Genomic DNA, 24,055 nt, shown 5'->3' with positions numbered 1-24,055 from the left:
CATTTTACAAGATGGTGGAGTGCGGCGCAGGTGTGTTTGAGAGTGACGTCATGGTGAGGTAAGGGGAAGACACAAGCCACCCCTCTCTGCCCTGCGTGCACCCCCTCCCTGCCCTGCGTGCGTCTCCTCCCTGCCCTGCGTGAACCCCCTCCCCTGCCCTGCGTGCGCCCCCTCTCTGCCCTGCGTGCGCCCCCTCCCTGCCCTGCGTGCGCCCCTCCCTGCCCTGCGTGCGCCCCCTCTCTGCCCTGCGTGCGCCCCCTCTCTGCCCTGCGTGCGTCTCCTCCCTGCCCTGCGTGCACCCCCTCCCTGCCTGCGTGCGCCCCCTCCCTGCCCTGCGTGCGCCCCCTCTCTGCCTGCGTGCCCCCCTCCCTGCCCTGCGTGCGCCCCCTCCCTGCCCTGCGTGCGGTCTCCTCCCTTGCCCTACGTGCGCCCCCCTCCCTGCCCTGTGCGCGCCCCCTCCCTGCCCTGCGCGCGCCCCCTCCCCCCCCCACTTTCTCCCCCACTCTCCCCCTCTCCCCCCCGCTGTCCTCCTCTCTCGCCCCCCCCCATTTTTTCTCCTCCCATTTCTTTCTCCCTATGTCTCTCCCTCTCTCTTTCTGTCCCCTCCCTCTTTCTTCCATATCTCTCTCCCCTTCTCTCTGTGTGTCTCTACCTCTCCCAACTTTCTCTCCACCACTCCCCCGACTATTCCCCCTTCATGCCCCCTCTCTCTCTGTCCCCCCCTCCCTCTCTCACCCACTCCCTCTCTCTCTCTCCCCCCTCCCTCTCTCCCCCCCTCCCTCTCTCCTCCCTCTCCCCCCTCCCTCTCCCCCCTCCCTCTCTCCCCCCCTCCCCTCTCTCTCCCCCCCCCTCCCTCTCTCCCCCCTCCCTCTCTCTCCCCCCCCCTCTCCCCCCCCTCCTCTCTCCCCCCCTCCCTCTCTCTCCCCCCCCCTTCTCTCCCCCCCTCCCTCTCTCCACCATCCCTATCTCCCCCCTCCCTCCCCTCTCTCCCCCCCTCTCCCTCTCTCCCCCCCTCTGTCTCCCCCCTCTCTCCCCCCCCCTCCTCTCTCCCTCCCCCCCCCTCCCTCTCTCTCCCCCCCTCCCTCTCTCCCTCCCTCCCTCTCTCCCCCCCCCTCTCTCCCCCCTCCCTCCCTCTCTCCCCCCTCTCTCCCCTCTCCCTCTCTCCCCCCTCTCTCCCCCCCCTTCCTCTCTCCCCCCCCTCCCTCTGTTCCCCCCCTCTCTCCCCCCCCTCCTCTCTCCCTCCTCTCTCCCTCTCCCCCCCTCCCTCTCTCTCCCCCCCCCCCTTCTCTCCCCCCTCCCTCTCTCCCCCCCTTTTCTCCCCCCCTCCCCTCTCTCCCCCCCCCTCCTCTCTCCCCCCCTCCCTCTCTCCCCCCCCTCCCTATCTCCCCCCTCCCTCCCTCTCTCCCCCCCCTCCCTCCTCTCCCCCCTCTCTCCTCCCTCTCTCCTCCCTCTCCCCCCTCCCTCTCTCCCCCCCTCCCCTCTCTCTCCCCCCCCTCCCTCTCTCCCCCCTCCCTCTCTCTCCCCCCCCCCTCTCTCCCCCCCCCTCCTCTCTCCCCCCCCCCCTTCTCTCCCCCCTCCCTCTCTCCACCATCCCTATCTCCCCCTCCCTCCCCTCTCTCCCCCCTCTCCCTCTCTCTCCCCCCTCTGTCTCCCCCCTCTCTCCCCCCCCTCCTCTCTCTCCCTCCCCCCCCCTCCCTCTCTCTCCCCCCCCCTCCCTCTCTCCCCCCTCCCTCTCTCCCCCCTCCCTCCCTCTCTCCCCCCCTCTCTCCCCCCTCTCTCCCCCCCTTCCTCTCTCCCCCCCTCCCTCTGTTCCCCCCTCTCTCTCCCCCCCCCCTCCTCTCTCCCTCCTCTCTCCCTCTCCCCCCTCCCTCTCTCTCCCCCCCCCCTTCTCTCCCCCCTCCCTCTCTCTCCCCCCCTTTTCTCCCCCCCTCCCTCTCTCCCCCCCTCCCTCTCTCCCCCCCCCCCCTCCCTCTCTCCCCCCCCTCCCTATCTCCCCCCTCCCTCCCTCTCTCCCCCCTCCCTCCTCTCCCCCCTCTCATCCTCCCTCTCTCCTCCCTCTCCCCCCCCTCTCTCCCCCCCCCTCCTCCCCGTGTCTCCTCCTCCTTATCTCTCTGTCCTCTCTCTGCCTCCCTCCCCCCTCCCCCCTCCCTCCTCCTCCTTATCTCTCTGTCTCTCTCTCCCAGCCGGGATGGGGTTCCCTTTCTGATGCACGATCACACCCCTGCTCCGGACCACAGACGTGGTGCGTGTGTTCCCGGGCAGAGCGGGCGAGGACTGCAGCAACTTCACCTGGGACCAACTCCAGGAACTGGACCGCGAGTGACTGGTTCCTACAGGTAACGAACCGTGAGCCCCCTGCGCCTCGCCCCACACACCCTGTGTCCCTAGCGCCTCGCCCCACACACCCTGTGCCCCCAGCGCCTCGCCCCACACACCCTGTGCCCTATGTACCCCGCCCCAATCACTGTGTGCCCAATGTACCTCACCCCCACCCACCCTGTGCCCCCAGTGCCTTGCCCCACAAACCCTGTGCCTCCATGGCCTCCCCCCACACACCCTGTGACCTTGCCTCACCCCACGCCCCCTAGGCACTCTGCCCCTCACCCCACACACCCTGTGTCCCCAGCGCCTCTCCCCCACACACCCTGTGTCCCCAGCGCCTCTCCCCCACACACCCTGTGTCCCCAGTGCCTCGCCCCACAAACCCTGTGCCTCCATGGCCCTCACCCCACACACCCCTGTGCCCCCAGTGCCTAGCTCCACTCACCCTGTGCCCCCAGTGCCCTCGCCCCACGCCCCCTATGTCCCCAGCACCTCGCCCCACGCCCCCTATGTCCCCAGCACCTCGCCCCACACACCCTGTGTCCCCAGCACCTCGCCCCACACACCCTGTGCCCCCAGTGCCTCACCCCCACACACCCTGTGCCCCCAGTGCCTCACCCCACACACCCTGTGTCCCCAGCGCCTCGCCCCCACACACCCTGTGTCCCCAGCTCCTCGCCCCACACACTCTGTGCCCCCAGTGCCTCGCCCCACTCAGCCTGTGCCCCCAGTGCCTCGCCCCACACACCCCTGTGTCCCCCAGCGCCTCGCCCCACACACCCTGTGTCCCCAGCTCCTCGCCCCCACACACTCTGTGCCCCCAGTGCCTCGCCCCACTCAGCCTGTGCCCCCCAGTGCCTCGCCCCACATACCCTGTGTCCCCAGTGCCTCGCCCCATGCCCCCTGTGCCTCTAATCAACTCTGTCCTTTCCAGAGGAACCCGTTCAGGACGGGTGTGTCTCTGACCCTGGGGCAGACACAGAGGGTCCCCGCCCTGGAGGAGCTGCTGCGCGCAGCTGACAATCGGAGCATATCTGTCATGTTTGACCTGCGTCCGCCCCCCGCCGGGCACCCGCACAATGAGAGCTACATCAACCTCACCCTGAGGGCCATCCTGGACTCGCAGATCCGTCCGGAGCTGGTCAGTATGCACGGCTATCTCTCGCTGCGGGGCGCATGGCTATCTCTCACTGCGGGGCAACGGCTAACTCTCACTGCGGGGACACGGCTAACCTCTCACTGCGGGGGCACGGCTAACTCTCACTGCGGTGACACGGCTATCTCTCACTGCGGGGACACGGCTATCTCTCACTGCGGGGACACGGCTATCTCACTGCGGGGGACACGGCTATCTCTCACTGCGGGGACACGGCTATCTCTCACTGCGGGGCACGGCTATCTCTCACTGCGGGGACACGGCTATCTCTCACTGCGGGGACACGGCTATCTCTCACTGCGGGGACACGGCTATCTCTCACTGCGGGGACACGGCTATCTCTCACTGCGGGGACACGGCTATCTCTCACTGCGGGGACACGGCTATCTCTCACTGCGGGGCACACGGCTATCTCTCACTGCGGGGACACGGCTATCTCTCACTGCGGGGCGCACGGCTATCTCTCACTGCGGGGCACGGCTATCTCTCACTGCGGGGCACGGCTATCTCTCACTGCGGGGACACGGCTATCACTGCGGGCGCACGGCTATCTCTCACTGCGGGGACAACGGCTATCTCTCACTGCGGGGCACGGCTATCTCTCACTGCGGGGCACACGGCTATCTCTCACTGCGGGGCACGGCTATCTCTCACTGCGGGGACACGGCTATCTCTCGCTGCGGGCACAGCTATCTCTCACTGCGGGGGCACGGCTATCTCTCACTGCGGGGCACGGCTATCTCTCACTGCGGGCACAGCTATCTCTCACTGCGGGGACACGGCTATCTTTCACTGCGGGGACACGGCTATCTCTCACTGCGGGGACACGGCTATCTTTCACTGCGGGGACACGGCTATCTTTCACTGCGGGGCACGGCTATCTCTCACTGCGGGGACACGGCTATCTTTCACTGCGGGGCACGGCTATCTCTCACTGCGGGGACACGGCTATCTCTCACTGCGGGGACACGGCTATCTCTCACTGCGGGGACACGGCTATCTCTCACTGCGGGGACACGGCTATCTCTCACTGCGGGGACACGGCTATCTCTCACTGCGGGACACGGCTATCTCTCACTGCGGGGACACGGCTATCTCTCACTGCGGGACACGGCTATCTCTCACTGCGGGACACAGCTATCTCTCGCTGCGGGAACACGGCTATCTCTCGCTGTGGGCACAGCTATCTCTCACTGCGGGGACACGGCTATCTCTCACTGCGGGGCGCACGGCTATCTCTCACTACGGGGCGCAAGGCTATCTCTTACTGCGGGACACGGCTATCTCTCACTGCGGGGGACACGGCTATCTCTCACTGCGGGGCACACGGCTATCTCTCACTGCGGGTACACGGCTATCTCTCACTACGGTGCACACGGCTATCTCTCGCTGCGGGGACACGGCTATCTCTCACTGCGGTGCACACGGCTATCTCTCACTGCGGGGCACACGGCTATCTCTCACTGCGGGGGACACGGCTATCTCTCACTGCGGGGCACACGGCTATCTCTCACTGTGAGGCACGGCTATCTCTCACTGCGGGGACACGGCTATCTCTCACTGCGGGCACACGGCTATCTCTCACTGCGGGCACACGGCTATCTCTCACTGCGGGCACACGGCTATCTCTCACTGCGGGACACGGCTATCTCTCACTGCGGGGACACGGCTATCTCTCACTGCGGAACACGGCTATCTCTCACTGCGGGGACACGGCTATCTCTCACTACGGGGCGCACGGCTATCTCTCACTGCGGGGACACGGCTATCTCTCACTGCGGGGACACGGCTATCTCTCACTGCGGGGACACGGCTATCTCTCACTGCGGGGCAACACGGCTATCTCTCACTGCGGGGACACGGCTATCTCTCACTGCGGGGTACACGGCTATCTCTCGCTGCGGGGACACGGCTATCTCTCACTGCGGGCACACGGCTATCTCTCGCTGCGGGGACACGGCTATCTCTCACTGCGGGGCACGGCTATCTCTCACTGCGGGGCACACGGCTATCTCTCACTGCGGGGACACGGCTATCTCTCACTGCGGTGCACACGGCTATCTCTCACTGCGGGGCACACGGCTATCTCTCACTGCGGGGACACGGCTATCTCTCACTGCGGGGCACACGGCTATCTCTCACTGCGAGGCACAGCTATCTCTCACTGCGGGACACGGCTATCTCTCACTGCGGGGCACACGGCTATCTCTCACTGCGGGGCACGGTTATCTCTCACTGCGGGGCACGGCTATCTCTCACTGCGGGGCACGGCTATCTCTCACTGCGGGCACACGGCTATCTCTCACTGCGGGCACACGGCTATCTCTCACTGCGGGGCACGGCTATCTCTCACTGCGGGCACGGCTACTCTCACTGCGTTGCACGCGGCTATCTCTCACTGCGGGGACACGGCTATCTCTCACTGCGGGGCACGGCTATCTCTCACTGCGGGGCACGGCTATCTCTCACTGCGGGGACACGTCTATCTCTCACTGCGGGGCACGGCTATCTCTCACTGCGGGGACACAGCTATCTCTCACTGCGGGGCGCACGGCTATCTCTCACTGCGGGACACGGCTATCTCTCACTGCGGGGACAACGGCTATCTCTCACTGCGGGGACACGGCTATCTCTCACTGCGGGACACGGCTATCTCTCGCTGCGGGAACACGGCTATCTCTCGCTGTGGGCACAGCTATCTCTCACTGCGGGGACACGGCTATCTCTCACTGCGGGGCGCACGGCTATCTCTCACTACGGGGCGCAAGGCTATCTCTTACTGCGGGGACACGGCTATCTCTCACTGCGGGGACACGGCTATCTCTCACTGCGGGGGCACACGGCTATCTCTCACTGCGGGTACACGGCTATCTCTCACTACGGTGCACACGGCTATCTCTCGCTGCGGGGACACGGCTATCTCTCACTGCGGTGCACACGGCTATCTCTCACTGCGGGGCACACGGCTATCTCTCACTGCGGGGACACGGCTATCTCTCACTGCGGGGCACACGGCTATCTCTCACTGCGGGGACACGGCTATCTCTCACTGCGGTGCACACGGCTATCTCTCACTGCGGGGCACACGGCTATCTCTCACTGCGGGGACACGGCTATCTCTCACTGCGGGGCACACGGCTATCTCTCTCACTGCGAGGCACAGCTATCTCTCACTGCGGGACACGGCTATCTCTCACTGCGGGGCACACGGCTATCTCTCACTGCGGGGCACGGTTATCTCTCACTGCGGGGCACGGCTATCTCTCACTGCGGGGCAACGGCTATCTCTCACTGCGGGCACACGGCTATCTCTCACTGCGGGCACCACGGCTATCTCTCACTGCGGGGCACGGCTATCTCTCACTGCGGGGCACGGCTATCTCTCACTTGCGTTGCACGCGGCTATCTCTCACTGCGGGGACACGGCTATCTCTCACTGCGGGGCACGGCTATCTCTCACTGCGGGCACGGCTATCTCTCACTGCGGGGACACGTCTATCTCTCACTGCGGGGCAACGGCTATCTCTCACTGCGGGGACACAGCTATCTCTCACTGCGGGGCGCACGGCTATCTCTCACTGCGGGGACACGGCTATCTCTCACTGCGGGGCACGGCTATCTCTCACTGCGGGGCACGGCTATCTCTCACTGCGGGCACGGCTATCTCTCACTGCGGGGCACGGCTATCTCTCACTGCGGGGCGCGGCTATCTCTCACTGCGGGGACACGGCTATCTCTCACTGCGGGGCGCACGGCTATCTCTCACTGCAGGGACACGGCTATCTCTCACTGCGGGCACACGCTATCTCTCGCTGCGGGCACACGGCTATCTCTCACCTGCGGGCACACGGCTATCTCTCACTGCGGGCACACGGCTATCTCTCACTGCGGGCACACGGCTATCTCTCACTGCGGGCACACGGCTATCTCACTGCGGGACACGGCTATCTCTCACTGCGGGGACACGGCTATCTCTCACTGCGGGGCGCACGGGCTATTCTCTCATTGCGGGGACACGGCTATCTCTCACTGCGGGCGGCGCACGGCTATCTCTCACTGCGGGGCACGGCTATCTCTCACTGCGGGGACACGGCTATCTCTCACTGCGGGCGCACGGCTATCTCTCACTGCGGGGACAACGGCTATCTCTCACTGCGGGGCACGGCTATCTCTCACTGCGGGGCACGGCTATCTCTCACTGCGGGGCACGGCTATCTCTCACTGCGGGGCACGGCTATCTCTCACTGCGGGGCGGCGGCTATCTCTCACTGCGGGGGACACGGCTATCTCTCACTGCGGGCACACGGCTATCTCTCACTGCGGGCACACGGCTATCTCACTGCGGGACACCGGCTATCTCTCACTGCGGGGACCACGGCTATCTCCTCACTGCGGGGCGCACGGGCTATCTCTCATTGCGGGGACACGGCTATCTCTCACTGCGGGGCGCACGGCTATCTCTCACTGCGGGGCACGGCTATCTCTCACTGCGGGGACACGGCTATCTCTCACTGCGGGGCGCACGGCTATCTCTCACTGGGGGGGACACGGCTATCTCTCACTGCGGGGCACGGCTATCTCTCACTGCGGGGCACGGCTATCTCTCACTGCGGGGCACGGCTATCTCTCACTGCGGGGGCAACAGGCTATCTCTCACTGCGGGGCGCGGCTATCTCTCACTGCGGGGACACGGCTATCTCTCACTGCGGGGACACGGCTATCTCTCACTGCGGGGCACGGCTATCTCTCACTGCGGGCACACGGCTATCTCTCGCTACGGGGCGCACGGCTATCTCACTGCGGGGCGCGCGGCTATCTCTCACTGCGGGGCACGGCTAGCTCTCACTGCGGGGACAACGGCTATCTCTCCCTGCGGGGCGCACGGCTATCTCTCACTGCGGGGCACGGCTATCTCTCACTGCGGGGACACGGCTTTCTCTCACTGCGGGGACACGGCTAACTCTCACTGCGGGGACACGGCTATCTCTCACTGCGGGGACACGGCTATCTCTCACTGCGGGGACACGGCTAGTCTCTCACTGCGGGGACATGGCTATCTCTCACAGCGGGGCACGGCTATCTCTCACTGCGGGGACACGGCTATCTCTCACTGCGGGGACACGGCTATCTCTCACTGCGGGGACACGGCTATCTCTCACTGCGGGGCACGGCTATCTCTCACTGCGGGCACACGGCTATCTCTACGCTACGGGGCGCACGGCTATCTCTCACTGCGGGGCACGGCTAGCTCTCACTGCGGGGACATGGCTATCTCTCCCTGCGGGGCGCAAGGCTATCTCTCACTGCGGGGGCGCGGCTATCTCTCACTGCGGGGCACGGCTATCTCTCACTGCGGGGGCACGGCTATCTCTCACTGCGGGGCACGGCTATCTCTCACTGCGGGGCACGGCTATCTCTCACTGCGGGGCACGGCTATCTCTCACTGCGGGGCGCGGCTATCTCTCACTGCGGGACACGGCTATCTCTCACTGCGGGGACACGGCTATCTCTCACTGCGGGGACACGGCTATCTCTCACTGCGGGGACACGGCTATCTCTCACTGCGGGGGACACGGCTATCTCTCACTGCGGGGACACGGCTATCTCTCACTGCGGGGACACGGCTAACTCTCACTGCGGGGGACACGGCTATCTCTCTCACTGCGGGGACAACGGCTATCTCTCACTGCGGGGACACGGCTATCTCTCACTGCGGGACACGGCTATCTCTCCACTGCGGGGCGCACCGGCTGTCTCTGCTCCGCGCGCACACGGCTGTCTCTAATCGCGCGCACACGGGCTGTCTCTGCTCCGCGCCCGCACGGCTGTCTCTGCTCCGCGCGCACACGGCTGTCTCTGCTCCGACGCGCACACGGCTGTCTCTGCTCCGCACGCACGGCTGTCTCTGCTCCGCGCGCGCACCGGCTGTCTCTGCTCCCGCGCGCGCACGGCTGTCTCTAATCGCGCGCACACGGCTGTCTCTGCTCCGCGCGCAACACGGCTTCTCTGCTCCGCGCGCACACAGCTGTCCTCTGCTCCGCACGCACACGGCTGTCTCTGCTCGCTCACGCACACGGCTGTCTCTGCTCCGCGCACACGGCTGTCTCTGCTCGCGCGCACACGGCTGTCTCTGCTCCGCGCGCACACGGCTGTCTCTGCTCCGCGCACAACGGCTGTCTCTGCTCCGCGCACACGGCTGTCTCTGCTCCGCGCACACGGCTGTCTGCTCCACGCACACGCTGTCTCTGCTCCGCGCACGCACGGCTGTCTCTAATCGCGCGCACACGGCTGTCTCTGCTCCGCGCGCACACGGCTGTCTCTGCTCCGCGCGCACACGGCTGTCTCTGCTCCACGCGCACACGGCTGTCTCTGCATCCGCGCGCACACGGCTGTCCTCTGCTCCCGCCGCGCACACGGCTGTCTCTGCTCCCACGCCGCTCACGCCACGGCTGTCTCTGCTCCGCGCACGCACGGCTGTCTCTTCTCTAATCGCGCACGCACGGCTATCTCTGCTCCGCGCGCAGACGGCTGTCTCTAATCGCGCGCACACGGCTGTCTCTAATCGCGCGCACACGGCTGTCTCTGCTCCGCGCACGCACGGCTGTCTCTAATCGCGCACGCACGGCTATCTCTGCTCCGCGCGCAGACGGCTGTCTCTGCTCCGCGCGCACACGGCTGTCTGCTCCGCGCACACGGCTGTCTCTGCTCCGCACACACGGGCTGTCTCTGCTCCGCGCGCAGACGGCTGTCTCTGCTCCGCGCGCACACGGCTGTCTGCTCTCCGCGCACACGGCTGTCTCTGCTCCGCGCACACGGCTGTCTCTGCTCCGCGCACACGGCTGTCTCTGCTGCTCCGCGCGCACGGCTGTCTCTGCTCGCGCGCACACGGCTGTCTCTGCTCCGCGCACACGGCTGTCTCTGCTCCGCGCGCACACGGCTGTCTCTGCTCCGCGCACACGGCTGTCTCTGCTCGCGCGCACACGGCTGTCTCTGCTCCGCGCACACGGCTGTCTCTGCTCCGCGCGCACACGGCTGTCTCTGCTCCGCGCACACGGCTGTCTCTGCTCCGTGCGCACACGGCTGTCTCTGCTCCGCGCGCACAACGGCTGTCTCTGCTCCGCGCGCACACGGCTGTCTCTGCTCCGCGCACACGGCTGTCTCTGCTCCGCGCACACGGCTGTCTCTGCTCCGCGCACACGGCTGTCTCTGCTCCGCGCGCACACGGCTGTCTCTGCTCCGCGCACACACGGCTGTCTCTGCTCCGCGCACACGGCTGTCTCTGCTCCGCGCACACGGCTGTCTTCTGCTCCGCGCACACGGCTGTCTCTGCTCCGCGCACACGGCTGTCTCTGCTCCGCGCTGCGCACGGCTGTCTCTGCTCGCGCGCACACGGCTTTCTCTGCTCCGCGCACACGGCTGTCTCTGCTCCGCGCGCGCAACGGCTGTCTCTGCTCCGCGCGCAGCCACGGCTGTCTCTGCTCCGCGCACACGGCTGTCTCTGCTCCGCGCACACGGCTGTCTCTGCTCCACGCGCACACGGCTATCTCTCGCTCCGCGCACACGGCTGTCTCTGCTCCGCGCGCACACGGCTGTCTCTGCTCCGCGCGCGCACGGCTGTCTCTGCTCCGCGCACACGGCTGTCTCTGCTCCGCGCACACGGCTGTCTCTGCTCCACGCGCACACGGCTATCTCTGCTCCGCGCACACGGCTGTCTCTGCTCGCGCGCACACGGCTGTCTCTGCTCCGCGCGCACACGGCTGTCTCTGCTCCGCGCGCACACGGCTGTCTCTGCTCCGCGCGCACACGGCTGTCTCTGCTCCGCGCGCACACGGCTGTCTCTGCTCCGCACACACGGCTGTCTCTGCTCCGCGCGCGCTACGGCTGTCTCTGCTCCGCGCAGCGCACGGCTGTCTCTGCTCCGCGCACACGTCTGTCTCTGCTCCGCGCGCGCATGGCTGTCTCTGCTCCGCGCACTACGTCTGTCTCTGCTCCGCACACGGCTGTCTCTGCTCGCACACACGGCTGTCTCTGCTCCGCGCACACGTCTGTCTCTGCTCCGCACACACGCTGTCTCTGCTCCACGCACACGGCTGTCTCTGCTCCGCGCACACGGCTATCTCTGCTCCGCGCGCACACGGCTGTCTCTGCTCGCGCGCACACGGCTGTCTCTGCTCCACGCGCACACGGCTGTCTCTGCTCCGCGCGCACGGCTGTCTCTGCTCCCGCGCGCACGGCTGTCTCTGCTCCGCGCACACGGCTGTCTCTGCTCCGCGCGCACACGGCTGTCTCTGCTCGCGCGCACACGGCTGTCTCTGCTCACGCGCACACGGCTGTCTCTGCTCCGCGCACACGGCTGTCTCTGCTCCGCGCACACGGCTGTCTCTGCTCGCGCGCACACGGCTGTCTCTGCTTCCGCGCGCACACGGCTGTCTCTGCTCCGCGCGCACACGGCTGTCTCTGCTCCGCGCGCACACGGCTGTCTCTGCTCCGCGCACACGGCTGTCTCTGCTCGCGCGCACACGGCTGTCTCTGCTCCGCGCGCACACGGCTGTCTCTGCTCCGCTCGCACACGGCTGTCTCTGCTCCGCGCGCACACGGCTGTCTCTGCTCCGCGCACACGGCTGTCTCTGCTCCGCGCGCACACGGCTGTCTCTGCTCCGCGCGCACATGGCTGTCTCTGCTCCGCGCGCACACGCTGTCTCTGCTCCGCGCGCACACGGCTGTCTCTGCTCCGCGCACACGGCTGTCTCTGCTCGCGCGCACACGGCTGTCTCTGCTCCGCGCGCACACGGCTGTCTCTGCTCCGCGCGCACACGGCTGTCTCTGCTCCGCGCGCACACGGCTGTCTCTGCTCCGCGCGCACACGGCTGTCTCTGCTCCGCGCACACGCTGTCTCTGCTCCGCGCGCACACGGCTGTCTCTGCTCCGCGCGCACACGGCTGTCTCTGCTCCGCAGCGCACAACGCTGTCTCTGCTCCGCGCGCACACGGCTAGTCTCTGCTCCGCGCACACGGCTGTCTCTGCTCGCGCGCACACGGCTGTCTCTGCTCGCGCGCACACGGCTGTCTCTGCTACCGCGCGCACACGGCTGTCTCTGCTCCGCGCGCACACGGCTGTCTGCTCCGCGCACACGGCTGTCTCTGCTCCGCGCGCACACGGCTGTCTCTGCTCCGCGCGCACACGGCTGTCTCTGCTCCGCGCACACGTCTGTCTCTGCTCCGCGACGCGCACGGCTGTCTCTGCTCCGCGCACACGTCTGTCTCTGCTCCGCACACACGGCTGTCTCTGCTCCACGCACACGGCTATCTCTCACTGCGGACACGGCTATCTCTGCTCCGCGCGCACGGCTGTCTCTGCTCCGCGCGCACGGCTGTCTCTGCTCCGCGCCCGCACGGCTGTCTCTGCTCCGCGCACACGGCTGTCTCTGCTCGCGCACACGGCTGTCTCTGCTCCGCGCGCACACGGCTGTCTCTGCTCCGCGCGCACACGGCTGTCTCTGCTCCGCGCACACGGCTGTCTCTGCTCCGCGCACACGGCTGTCTCTGCTCCGCGCGCACGGCTGTCTCTGCTCCGCGCGCACGGCTGTCTCTGCTCCGCGCAGACGCTTGTCTCTGCTTCCGCGCACACGGCTGTCTCTGCTCGCGCGCACACGGCTGTCTCTGCTCCGCGCACACGGCTGTCTCTGCTCCGCTGCGCACACGGCTGTCTCTGCTCCGCGCACACGGCTACTGTATCTCTGCTCCGCGCACACGGCTGTCTCTGCTCCGCGCGCACACGCTGTCTCTGCTCCGCGCGCACACGCTGTCTCTGCTCCGCGCACACGGCTGTCTCTGCTCCGCGCACACGGCTGTCTCTGCTCCGCGCGCACGGCTGTCTCTGCTCCCGCGCACACGGCTGTCTCTGCTCCGCGCCCGCACGGCTGTCTCTGCTCCGCGCGCACACGCTGTCTCTGCTCGCGCACACGGCTGTCTCTGCTCCGCGCGCACACGGCTGTCTCTGCTCCGCGCACACGCTGTCTCTGCTCCGCGCACACGGCTGTCTGCTCTGCCCGGCGCACGGCTGTCTCTGCTCTGCGCGCACGGCTGTCTCTGCTCCGCGCGCACACGGCTGTCTCTGCTCCGCGCGCACACGGCTGTCTCTGCTCCGCGCGCACGTCTGTCTCTGCTCCGCGCCAGCACGGCTGTCTCTGCTCCGCGCGCACACGGCTGTCCTCTGCTCCGCGCACACGGCTGTCTCTGCTCCGCGCGCACACGGCTGTCTCTGCTCCGCGCGCACACGGCTGTCTCTGCTCCGCGTCAGACGGCTGTCTCTGCTCCGCGCACACGGCTGTCTCTGCTCCGCGCGCACGGCTGTCTCTGCTCCGCGCGCACACGGCTGTCTCTGCTCCACGCGCACACGGCTGTCTCTGCTCCGCGCGCACACGGCTGTCTCTGCTCCGCGCGCACGGCTGTCTCTGCTCCGCGCGCACACGGCTGTCTCTGCTCCGCGCGCACACGGCTGTCTCTGCTCCGCGCACACGGCTGTCTCTGCTCCGCGCACACGGCTGTCTCTGCTCCGCACACACGGCTGTCTCTGCTCCGCGCACACGGCTGTCTCTGCTCCGCGCGCAGCACGGCTGTCTCTGCTCCGCACACACGGCTGTCTCTGCTCCACGCACACGGCTGTCTCTGCTCCGCAGCGCGCACGGCTGTCTCTGCTCCGCGCACACGGCTGTCTCTGCTCCGCGCGCACACGGCTGTCTCTGCTCCGCGCGCACACGGCTGTCTCTGCTCCGCGCACACGGCTGTCTCTGCTCCGCGCACACGGCTGTCTCTGCTGCCGCGCGCACACGGCTGTCTCTGCTCCGCGCGCACACGGCTGTCTCTGTCTCCGCGCGCACACGGCTGTCTCTGCTCCGCGCACACGGCTGTCTCTGCTCCGCGCGCACACGGCTGTCTCTGCTCCGCGCACACGGCTGTCTCTGCTCCGCGCACACGTCTGTCTCTGCTCCGCGCGCGCATGGCTGTCTCTGCTCCGCGCACACGTCTGTCTCTGCTCCGCACACGGCTGTCTCTGCTCCGCGCACACGGCTGTCTCTGCTCCACGCACACGGCTATCTCTCACTGCGGGGCACGGCTGTCTCTGCTCCGCGCCCGCACGGCTGTCTCTGCTCCGCGCGCACACGGCTGTCTCTGCTCCGCGAGCGCACGGCTGTCTCTGCTCCGCGCGCGCATGGCTGTCTCTGCTCCGCGCACACGTCTGTCTCTGCTCCGCACACGGCTGTCTCTGCTCCGCACACACGGCTGTCTCTGCTCCGCGCACACGGCTGTCTCTGCTCCACGCACACGGCTATCTCTCACTGCGGGGCACGGCTGTCTCTGCTCCGCGCCCGCACGGCTGTCTCTGCTCCGCGCGCACACGGCTGTCTCTGCTCCGCGCGCACACGGCTGTCTCTGCTCCGCGCACACGGCTGTCTCTGCTCCGCGCACACGGCTGTCTCTGCTCCGCGCACCACGGCTGTCTCTGCTCCGCGCACACGGCTGTCTCTGCTCGCGCACACGGCTGTCTCTGCTCCGCGCACACGGCTGTCTCTGCTCCGCGCACACGGCTGTCTCTGCTCCGCGCACACGGCTGTCTCTGCTCCGCGCACACGGCTGTCTCTGCTCCGCGCACACGGCTGTCTCTGCTCCGCGCGCACACGCTGTCTCTGCTCCGCGCACACGGCTGTCTCTGCTCCGCGCACACGGCTGTCTCTGCTCCGCGCACACGGCTGTCTCTGCTCCGCGCACACGGCTGTCTCTGCTCCGCGCACACGGCTGTCTCTGCTCCGCGCACACGGCTGTCTCTGCTCCGCGCACACGGCTGTCTCTGCTCCGCACACACGGCTGTCTCTGCTCCGCGCACACGGCTGTCTCTGCTCCGCGCACACGGCTGTCCCTGCTCCGCGCACACGGCTGTCTCTGCTCCGCGCGCACACGGCTGTCTCTGCTCCGCGCACACGGCTGTCTCTGCTCCGCGCACACGGCTGTCTCTGCTCCGCGCCACACGGCTGTCTCTGCTCCGCGCACACGGCTGTCCCTGCTCCGCGCACACGGCTGTCTCTGCTCCGCGCACACGGCTGTCCTGCTCCGCGCACACGGCTGTCTCTGCTCCGCGCACACGGCTGTCTCTGCTCCGCGCACACGGCTGTCTCTGCTCCGCGCACACGGCTGTCTCTGCTCCGCGCACACGGCTGTCTCTGCTCCGCGCACACGGCTGTCTCTGCTCCGCGCACACGGCTGTCTCTGCTCCGCCACACGGCTGTCTCTGCTCCGCGCGCACACGGCTGTCTCTGCTCCGCGCGCACACGGCTGTCCCTGCTCCGCGCACACGGCTGTCTCTGCTCCGCGCACACGGCTGTCTCTGCTCCGCGCGCACACGGCTGTCCTGCTCCGCGCACACGGCTGTCCCTGGCTCCCGTTAGGTGCTCTGGCTCCCGGATGAGCCGGCGGGAAGACGTGATCTCTCAGGCTCCCGGGTTCCGGCAGATTTACGGGCTGCCGCGGCAGAGAGAACGAGACGCTGCGCAATGTGAATCTGTCCTACAAAAACCTGAGCAGCGAGCGAGATCCGGTGAGAGAGCCCCAATCCGACCGTTACCCGTCACTCCGCTCCTCCTTATTCTCCTCTCCTCCCTCTTCCTAACCTCCTTTCTCTCGCCCCCATCACTCTCCTCACCCCCATCACTCTTCCTCACCCGCTCTCCCTCATCACTAACTACCCCATCACTCTCCTCACCCACTCTCCCCTCATCACTCCCCCATCACTCTCCTCACCCCCATCACTCCCCCATCACTCTCCCACACCCGCTCTTCCCTCACCCCATCACTCTCCCTCACCCCATCACTCCCCCATCACTCTCCCTCACCCCATCACTCTCCCATCACTCTCCTCACCCACTCTCCCCACATCACTCCCCCATCACTCTCCCTCACCCCATCACTCCCCCATCACTCTCCCTCACCCGCTCTTCCCTCACCCCATCACTCACCCTCACCCCATCACTCACCCTCGCCCCATCACTCTCCCTCACCCCATCACTCCCCCATCACTCATCCTCACCCCATAACTCTCCCTCACTCTCTCACCCCATCACTCCCCCATCACTCTCCCACACCCCAACCACCCCCCATCACTCTCCCACACCCCATCACTCCCCCATCACACACCCTCACCCCCATCTCTCCCCCACACTCTCCCTCACTCCATTACTCCCCCATCACTCTCCCTCACCCCATCACTCCCCCATCACTCTCCCTCACCCCATCACTCCCCCCATCACTCTCCCTCACCCCATCACTCTCCCTCACCCCATCACTCTCCCTCACCCCATCACTCTTCCTCACCCCATAACTCTCCCTCAATCTCTCTCACCCCATCACTCCCCCCATCACTCTCCTCACCCCATCACTCCCCCATCACTCTCCCTCACCCCATCACTCCCCCCATCACTCTCCCTCACCCCATCACTCTCCCTCACCCCATCACTCTCCCTCACCCCATCACTCTTCCTCACCCCATAACTCTCCCTCAATCTCTCTCACCCCATCACTCCCCCCATCACTCTCCCGCACCCCATCACTCCCCCCATCACCTCCCTCACCCCATCACTCCCCCCATCACTCTCCCTCACCCCATCACTCTCCCTCACCCCATCACTCTCCCTCACCCCATCACTCTTCCTCACCCCATAACTCTCCCTCAATCTCTCTCACCCCATCACTCACCCCCCCATCACTCTCCCTCACCCCATCACTCCCCCATCACTCTCCCTCACCCCATCACTCCCCCCATCACTCTCCCTCACCCATCACTCCCCCATCACTCTCCCTCACCCATCACTCCCCATCACTCTCCCTCACTCCATTACTCCCCTATCACTCTCCCTCACCCCATCACTCTCCCTCACACCATCACTCTCCCTCACACCATCACTCTCCCTCACCCCATCACTCTCCCTCACCCCATCACTCTCCCTCACCCCATCACTCTCCCTCACCCCATCACTCTCCCTCACCCCATCACTCCCCAATCACTCTACCTCACCCCATCACTCCCCCTCACTCTCTCTCACCCCATCACTTCCCCCATCACTCTCCCTCACCCCATCACTCCCCCATCACTCTCCCTCACCCGCTCTTCCCTCAACACATCACTCTCCCTCACCCCATCACTCTCCCCTCACCCCATCACTCCCCCATCACTCTCCCTCACCCGCTCTTCCCTCAACACATCACTCTCCCTCACCCCATCACTCTCCCTCACCCCATCACTCCCCCATCACTCTCCCTCACCCGCTCTCCCCACATCACTCCCCCATCACTCCCCCATACCCCAAACTCCCCCATCACTCTCCTCACCCGCTCTTCCCTCAACACATCACTCTCCCTCACCCGCTCTCCCCTCATCACTCCCCCATCACTCTCTCTCACCCCATCCCTCCCCCATCACTCTCCCTCACCCGCTCTCCCCCCATCACTCTCCCTCACCCGCTCTCCCCCTCATCACTCCCCCATCACTCTCCCTCAACACATCACTCCCCCATCAGTCTCCCTCACCCCATCACTCCCCCATCACTCTCCTCACACCCCATCACTCTCCTCACACCCCATCACTCTCCCATCACTCTCCCTCACCCGCTCTTCCCTCAACACATCACTCTCCTCACCCGCTCTCCCCCCATCACTCTCCCTCACCCGCTTTCCCCTCATCACTCCCCCATCACTCTCCCTCAACACATCACTCCCCCATCAGTCTCCCTCACCCCATCACTCCCCATCCCTCTCCTCACACCCCATCACTCTCCTCACACCCCATCACTCTCCCTCATCCGCTCTTCCCTCAACACATCACTCTCCCTCACCCCATCACTCTCCCTCACCCCATCACTCTCCCTCACCCCATCACTCTCCCTCACCCCATCACTCCCCCATCACTCTCCCTCACCCGCTCTTCCCTCACCCCATCACTCCCTCATCACTCTCCTCACCCGCTCTCCCCCCATCACTCTCCCTCACCCGCTCTCCCCTCATCACTCCCCCATCACTCTCCCTCAACACATCACTCCACCATCACTCTCCCTCACCCCATCACTCTCCCCTCATCACTCCCCTCACCCCTCACCCCATCACTCCCCCATCACTCTCCCTCACCCCATCACTCTCCCTCACCCCATCACTCTCCCTCACCCCATAACTCTCCCTCACTGTCTCTCACCCCATCACTCCCCCATCACTCTCCCTCACCCCATTACTCCCCCATCACTCTCCCTCACCCCATCACTCTCCCTCACCCCATCACTCTCCCTCACCCCATCACTCTTCCTCACCCCATAACTCTCCCTCACTCTCTCTCACCCCATCACTCTCCCTCACACCATCACTCCCCCATAACTCTCCCTCACCCCATCACTCTCCCTCACCCCCTCTCTCCCCATCACTCTCCCTTATCCCCTCCCCTCCATCACTTTTCCTCCCCCTGTCCCCCCATCACTCTCCCTTAACGCCCTCTCTCCCTCCATCACTCTCCCTTAACCCCTCTCTCCCCATCACTATCCCTCCCCCTCTCTCCCCATCACTCTCCCTCACCCCTTCTCTCCCCCCATCACTCTCTCATCCCCTCTCCCCCATCACTCTCCCTCACCCACTCTATTTCCCACATCAGTCTCCCTCCCCCCTCGCCATCACTGTCCCTCACCCCCTCTCTTTCCCCATCACTCTCCTTGACCCCCTCTTCCTCGCCCCCTCTCTCTCCCATCACTCTCCCTCACCCCCTCTCTCCCCCCATCACTATCCCTCACCCCCTCTCTCCCCCCATCACTTTCCCTCACCCCCTCTCTCCCCCCATTACTCTCCCTCACCCCCTCTCTCCCCCCATTACTCTCCCTCACCCCCTCTCTCCCCCATCACTCTCCCTCGCCCCCTCTTCCTCCCTATCACACTCTCCCCCCCCCATCACTGCCACCCTCTCTCCCCCCAATCACTCTCCCTCCCCCTCTCCCCCCCCCAGTTCATACCGTCAGGATAACATCTCCGTGAATCTCTATGTTGTTGACCGTCCGTGGCTGTTCTCCCATTTGTGGTGTGCGGGGACCACATCTGTCACCACGAACGCGTGTCACCTCCTGCAGAACATGCGGCGCCCCCTATGGGTCCTGGTGAGTGAGACGCAATGACCCCCCATCCTAGCGCTTTTATACTGCTCCCCCACACCCAGGCCTCTCATACCCTCCCCCCACACACCCAGCGCTCTTATACTGCCCCCCCACACACCCAGCGCTCTTATACTGCCCCCCCACACACCCAGCGCTCTTATACTGCCCCCCCACACACCCAGCGCTCTTATACTGCTCCCCCCACACCCAGGCCTCTCATACCCCCCCCCCCCACACCCAGGCCTCTCATACCCTCCCCCCACACACCCAGCGCTCTTATACTGCCCCCCCACACACCCAGCGCTCTTATACTGCTCCCCCACACCCAGGCCTCTCATACCCTCCCCCCACACACCCAGCGCTCTTATACTGCCCCCCCACACACCCAGCGCTCTTATACTGCTCCCGCCACACACCCAGCGCTCTTATACTGCTCCCCCCACACCCAGGCCTCTCATACCCCCCCCCCCCCCACACCCAGGCCTCTCATACCCTCCCCCCACACACCCAGCGCTCTTATACTGCCCCCCCACACACCCAGCGCTCTTATACTGCCCCCCCCACACACCCAGCGCTCTTATACTGCTCCCCCCACACCCAGCGCTCTTACACTGCTCCCCCCACACCCAGCGCTCTTATACTGCTCCCCCCACACACCCAGCGCTCTTACACTGCTCCCCCCACACACCCAGCGCTCTTATACTGCTCCCCACACACCCAGCGCTCTTATACTGCTCCCCCCACACCCAGGCCTCTCATACCCTCCCCCCACACACCCAGCGCTCTTATACTGCCCCCCCACACACCCAGCGCTCTTATACTGCTCCCGCCACACACCCAGCGCTCTTATACTGCTCCCCCCACACCCAGGCCTCTCATACCCCCCCCCCCCACACCCAGCGCTCTTATACTGCTCCCCACACACCCAGCGCTCTTATACTGCTCCCCACACACCCAGGCCTCTCATACCCTCCCCCCACACACCCAGCGCTCTTATACTGCTCCCCCCACCCAGCGCTCTTATACTGCTCCCCCCACACACCCAGCGCTCTTATACTGCTCCCCCCACACACCCAGCGCTCTTATACTGCTCCCCCCACACCCAGGCCTCTCATACCCTCCCCCCACACCCAGGCCTCTCATACCCTCCCCCCACACACCCAGCGCTCTAATACTGCTCCCCCCACACACCCAGCGCTCTTACACTGCTCCCCCCACACCCAGCGCTCTTATACTGCTCCCCCCACACACCCAGCGCTCTTACACTGCTCCCCCCACACACCCAGCGCTCTTATACTGCTCCCCCCACACACCCAGCGCTCTTATACTGCTCCCCCCACACACCCAGCGCTCTTACACTGCTCCCCCACGCCCAGGCCTCTCATACCCTCCCCCCACACCCAGGCCTCTCATACCCCCCCTCTCCTGTCGCCCTCTCAGGCTCCTACAAGTTACTTAGTGATCTGGATCGTCACAGATGCCGTTTCTTTAATCCACATAATTTGGGCGTTTTTGCTGCAGAGGTCAGTGGAAGGAGGGGCTGGGGCAGGGTTTTGGGCTACAGGATGGAGTTATGGGGTGCAGAGTTATGGGGTGCAAAGTTATGGGGTGCAGAGTTATGGGGTGCAGAGTTATGGGGTGCAGAGTTGGGGGCAGAACCCATTTTTTACATGTTGATATCTTTTGTTGCAGAAAATGTTGCAGAAGAGAAACTGATGGTAAAATCCTGCTCCCCCCAATATACTCTGACTGTCCCCCAAATCCCCTCCAGTATATGGTTAAAGCCCTCCCTCCCCCACATATATGCTGATAGCCTCCACAGCTCCCACCCTGTATGTGCTGACTGATCCCCCTCCCCTTATACAATGGATACCCCCCACTGGTGTACAAACCCTAAAATTACCCCCCTTCTGTCTCCCTCCTCCCCCCCCCCAGGATCGGAGGCCGTGCTGCTTATGAAGATACAAAGCCTGGTTTTGTAACCTCACGGGTCCCCCCAATCTCTTGAGCGGAACCACATTGCACCCCCACTATACTGCAGGACTGGGGTAGGAGGCAGACTGGAGCAGCTCCCCTATACAGAGAATAACTCCCAGGAGGGGGCTTCTTGTTACTGACACCCCGGAGCTGCCTGCTGATGTCCCTTGTTGGGATTCTAGGTTACATAGGGCTTGTTCTAGGTGCTCTTTACACCGTTCTAGGTGACAGCAAAGAAGTTAAAAGCAAAGATTGATTTGATTAAACTTGACCTTTTCATACAAAGCTTACGTGGATTTGATATCCAGAATTTGGCTCTAGATCATCACATACTTGCTTGGGGGTTCTGGATATTTGCATATCCGGCTTGGGGGTTCAGGATAGTCAGATAAGTGTCTGTGTGACTAATTGAAGATTTTGCTGTAACTAGTTCAGTTGCTTCTGGTGTTTAATAAATGATCCCTCTTTGTGGACCCAGACTGCTTGTTCTTGATCCTTCATGACTGGAACTGTTTGTCTGGTTCTAGAAACTCTGCTTGAATCATGATCCCCTCCTGATGGAGAATTTTGTTTTAGATTTTCTCTCTCTGCATTTGGCTTCTTTAGTTCATGTTCATAGGTTCTTCTAGATTTTCTACAACGTCTAGTCTACGTAAAAGGTTCTAGATTGCTCCTGGATTTCCCACCGTAAGTCTGTTGTCTCTGGATCACGGACCCCTTGATCACTGCTTTCCTGGTGGGGTGTATGTGATGCCATGTGTGTATATAGAAGGTTTATATTTCCCCCACAGATCCCACCCTCCCCTCATAATGTCACTCTGAGATGTTCTTCATCGTACCTGCCCTGCGGTATGTGGGTGTGTCCCTGGTCCTGCATGGAAAGTGTATGAAGCTGGAGGGGAAGATGTATTAATACTCTGCATGCAGTGTGCACTGAGACCACTGGGGGCTCTCGGGGAGGTCACGTCCCAAAGAAAGGGCGGTGGGGGGATACTTCATCACACTGAGATGGGTTACTCCCTGCAGTGCACACTCCTCATCACCAGAGGGCAGCAGCTGTTAGTGTAAGTCAGTGCAGGGAGCGTTTGAATTGTAGGGACAGGAACCTGGCACCAGGCTGCAGTGTCCCCTATAATATTTTATTTGTGGTGAATATGGTTCCTCGGGAGCAGAGGGTAACAGCCCCCGAACCTGGAAGAAAAAAGACATTCTGATCTATCTGGTTATAATGTTGCAATGTCTCCCCCCTCACTCTTCTTATAAATAATAATTGTTTGTTCTTGTATAGCGCTGCTAGTTTTACAAAGTGCTTTAGAGGCATTTTGCAGACACAGTCTCTGCCCCATAGAGCTTACAGTCTATGTTTTAGGCACAGGGAGATAAAGTGACTTGCCCATGGTCACAAGGAGCCGACACCGGGAATTGTACCAGGTTCCCCTGCTTCACACTCAGTGCCAGTCAGTGTCTGTACTCACTGAGCCGCTGCTTCTCCCAGGTTCCCCTGCTCCACACTCAGTGCCAGTCAGTGTCTGTACTCACTGAGCCGCTCCTTCTCCCAGGTTCCCCTGCTCCACACTCAGTGCCAGTCAGTGTCTTTACTCACTGAGCCGCTCCTCCTCCCAGGTTCCCCTGCTCCACACTCAGTGCCAGTCAGTGTCTTTACTCACTGAGCCGCTCCTTCTCCCAGGTTCCCCTGCTTCACACTCAGTGCCAGTCAGTGTCTGTACTCACTGAGCCGCTCTTTCTCCCAGGCTCCCCTGCTTCACACTCAGTGCCAGTCAGTATCTTCACTCACTGAGCCGCTCCTTCTCCCAGGTTCCCCTGCTTCACACTCAGTGCCAGTCAGTGTCTGTACTCACTGAGCCGCTCCTTCTCCCAGGTTCCCCTGCTTCACACTCAGTGCCAGTCAGTGTCTGTACTCACTGAGCCGCTCCTTCTCCCAGGTTCCCCTGCTTCACACTCAGTGCCAGTCAGTGTTCTTTACTCACTGAGCTGCTCCTTCTCCCAGGTTCCCCTGCTTCACACTCAGTGCCAGTCAGTGTCTTTACTCGCTGAGCCGCTCCTTCTCCCAGGTTCCCCTGCTCCACACTCAGTGCCAGTCAGTGTCTTTACTCACTGAGCCGCTCCTCCTCCCAGGTTCCCCTGCTCCACACTCAGTGCCAGTCAGTGTCTTTACTCACTGAGCCGCTCCTTCTCCCAGGCTCCCCTGCTTCACACTCAGTGCCAGTCAGTGTCTGTACTCCCTGAGCCGCTCCTTCTCCCAGGTTCCCCTGCTTCACACTCAGTGCCAGTCAGTGTCTTTACTCACTGAGCCGCTCCTTCTCCCAGGTTCCCCTGCTTCACACTCAGTGCCAGTCAGCGTCTTTACTCACTGAGCCGCTCCCTCTCCCAGGTTCCCCTGCTTCACACTCAGTGCCAGTCAGTGTCTT

General features: G+C 64.1%; 1 protein-coding gene across 1 annotated transcript; it reads left to right on the top strand.

The window, feature by feature from the left end:
- The first annotated feature begins 6 nt into the window (after nucleotides 1-6).
- On the top strand, nucleotides 7-22,105 carry LOC142467718 (glycerophosphoinositol inositolphosphodiesterase GDPD2-like). Its single transcript, XM_075573632.1, is given in 13 exon segments — nucleotides 7-58; nucleotides 2,184-2,220; nucleotides 2,222-2,314; nucleotides 2,316-2,336; nucleotides 3,257-3,463; nucleotides 15,921-15,941; nucleotides 15,943-15,996; nucleotides 15,998-16,054; nucleotides 16,056-16,069; nucleotides 19,505-19,652; nucleotides 21,090-21,172; nucleotides 21,342-21,367; nucleotides 21,585-22,105. Coding segments are annotated over 13 exon segments (855 nt in total). The 5' UTR covers nucleotides 7-11; the 3' UTR covers nucleotides 21,632-22,105.
- Nucleotides 22,106-24,055: the final 1,950 nt, after the last annotated feature.

The sequence above is a fragment of the Ascaphus truei genome, chromosome 16, assembly GCF_040206685.1.
Source record: "Ascaphus truei isolate aAscTru1 chromosome 16, aAscTru1.hap1, whole genome shotgun sequence".
NCBI lineage: Eukaryota > Metazoa > Chordata > Amphibia > Anura > Ascaphidae > Ascaphus > Ascaphus truei.
The sequence above is the reverse complement of the archived record's forward strand: the minus strand, read 5'-3'. Positions and strand labels throughout refer to the sequence as shown.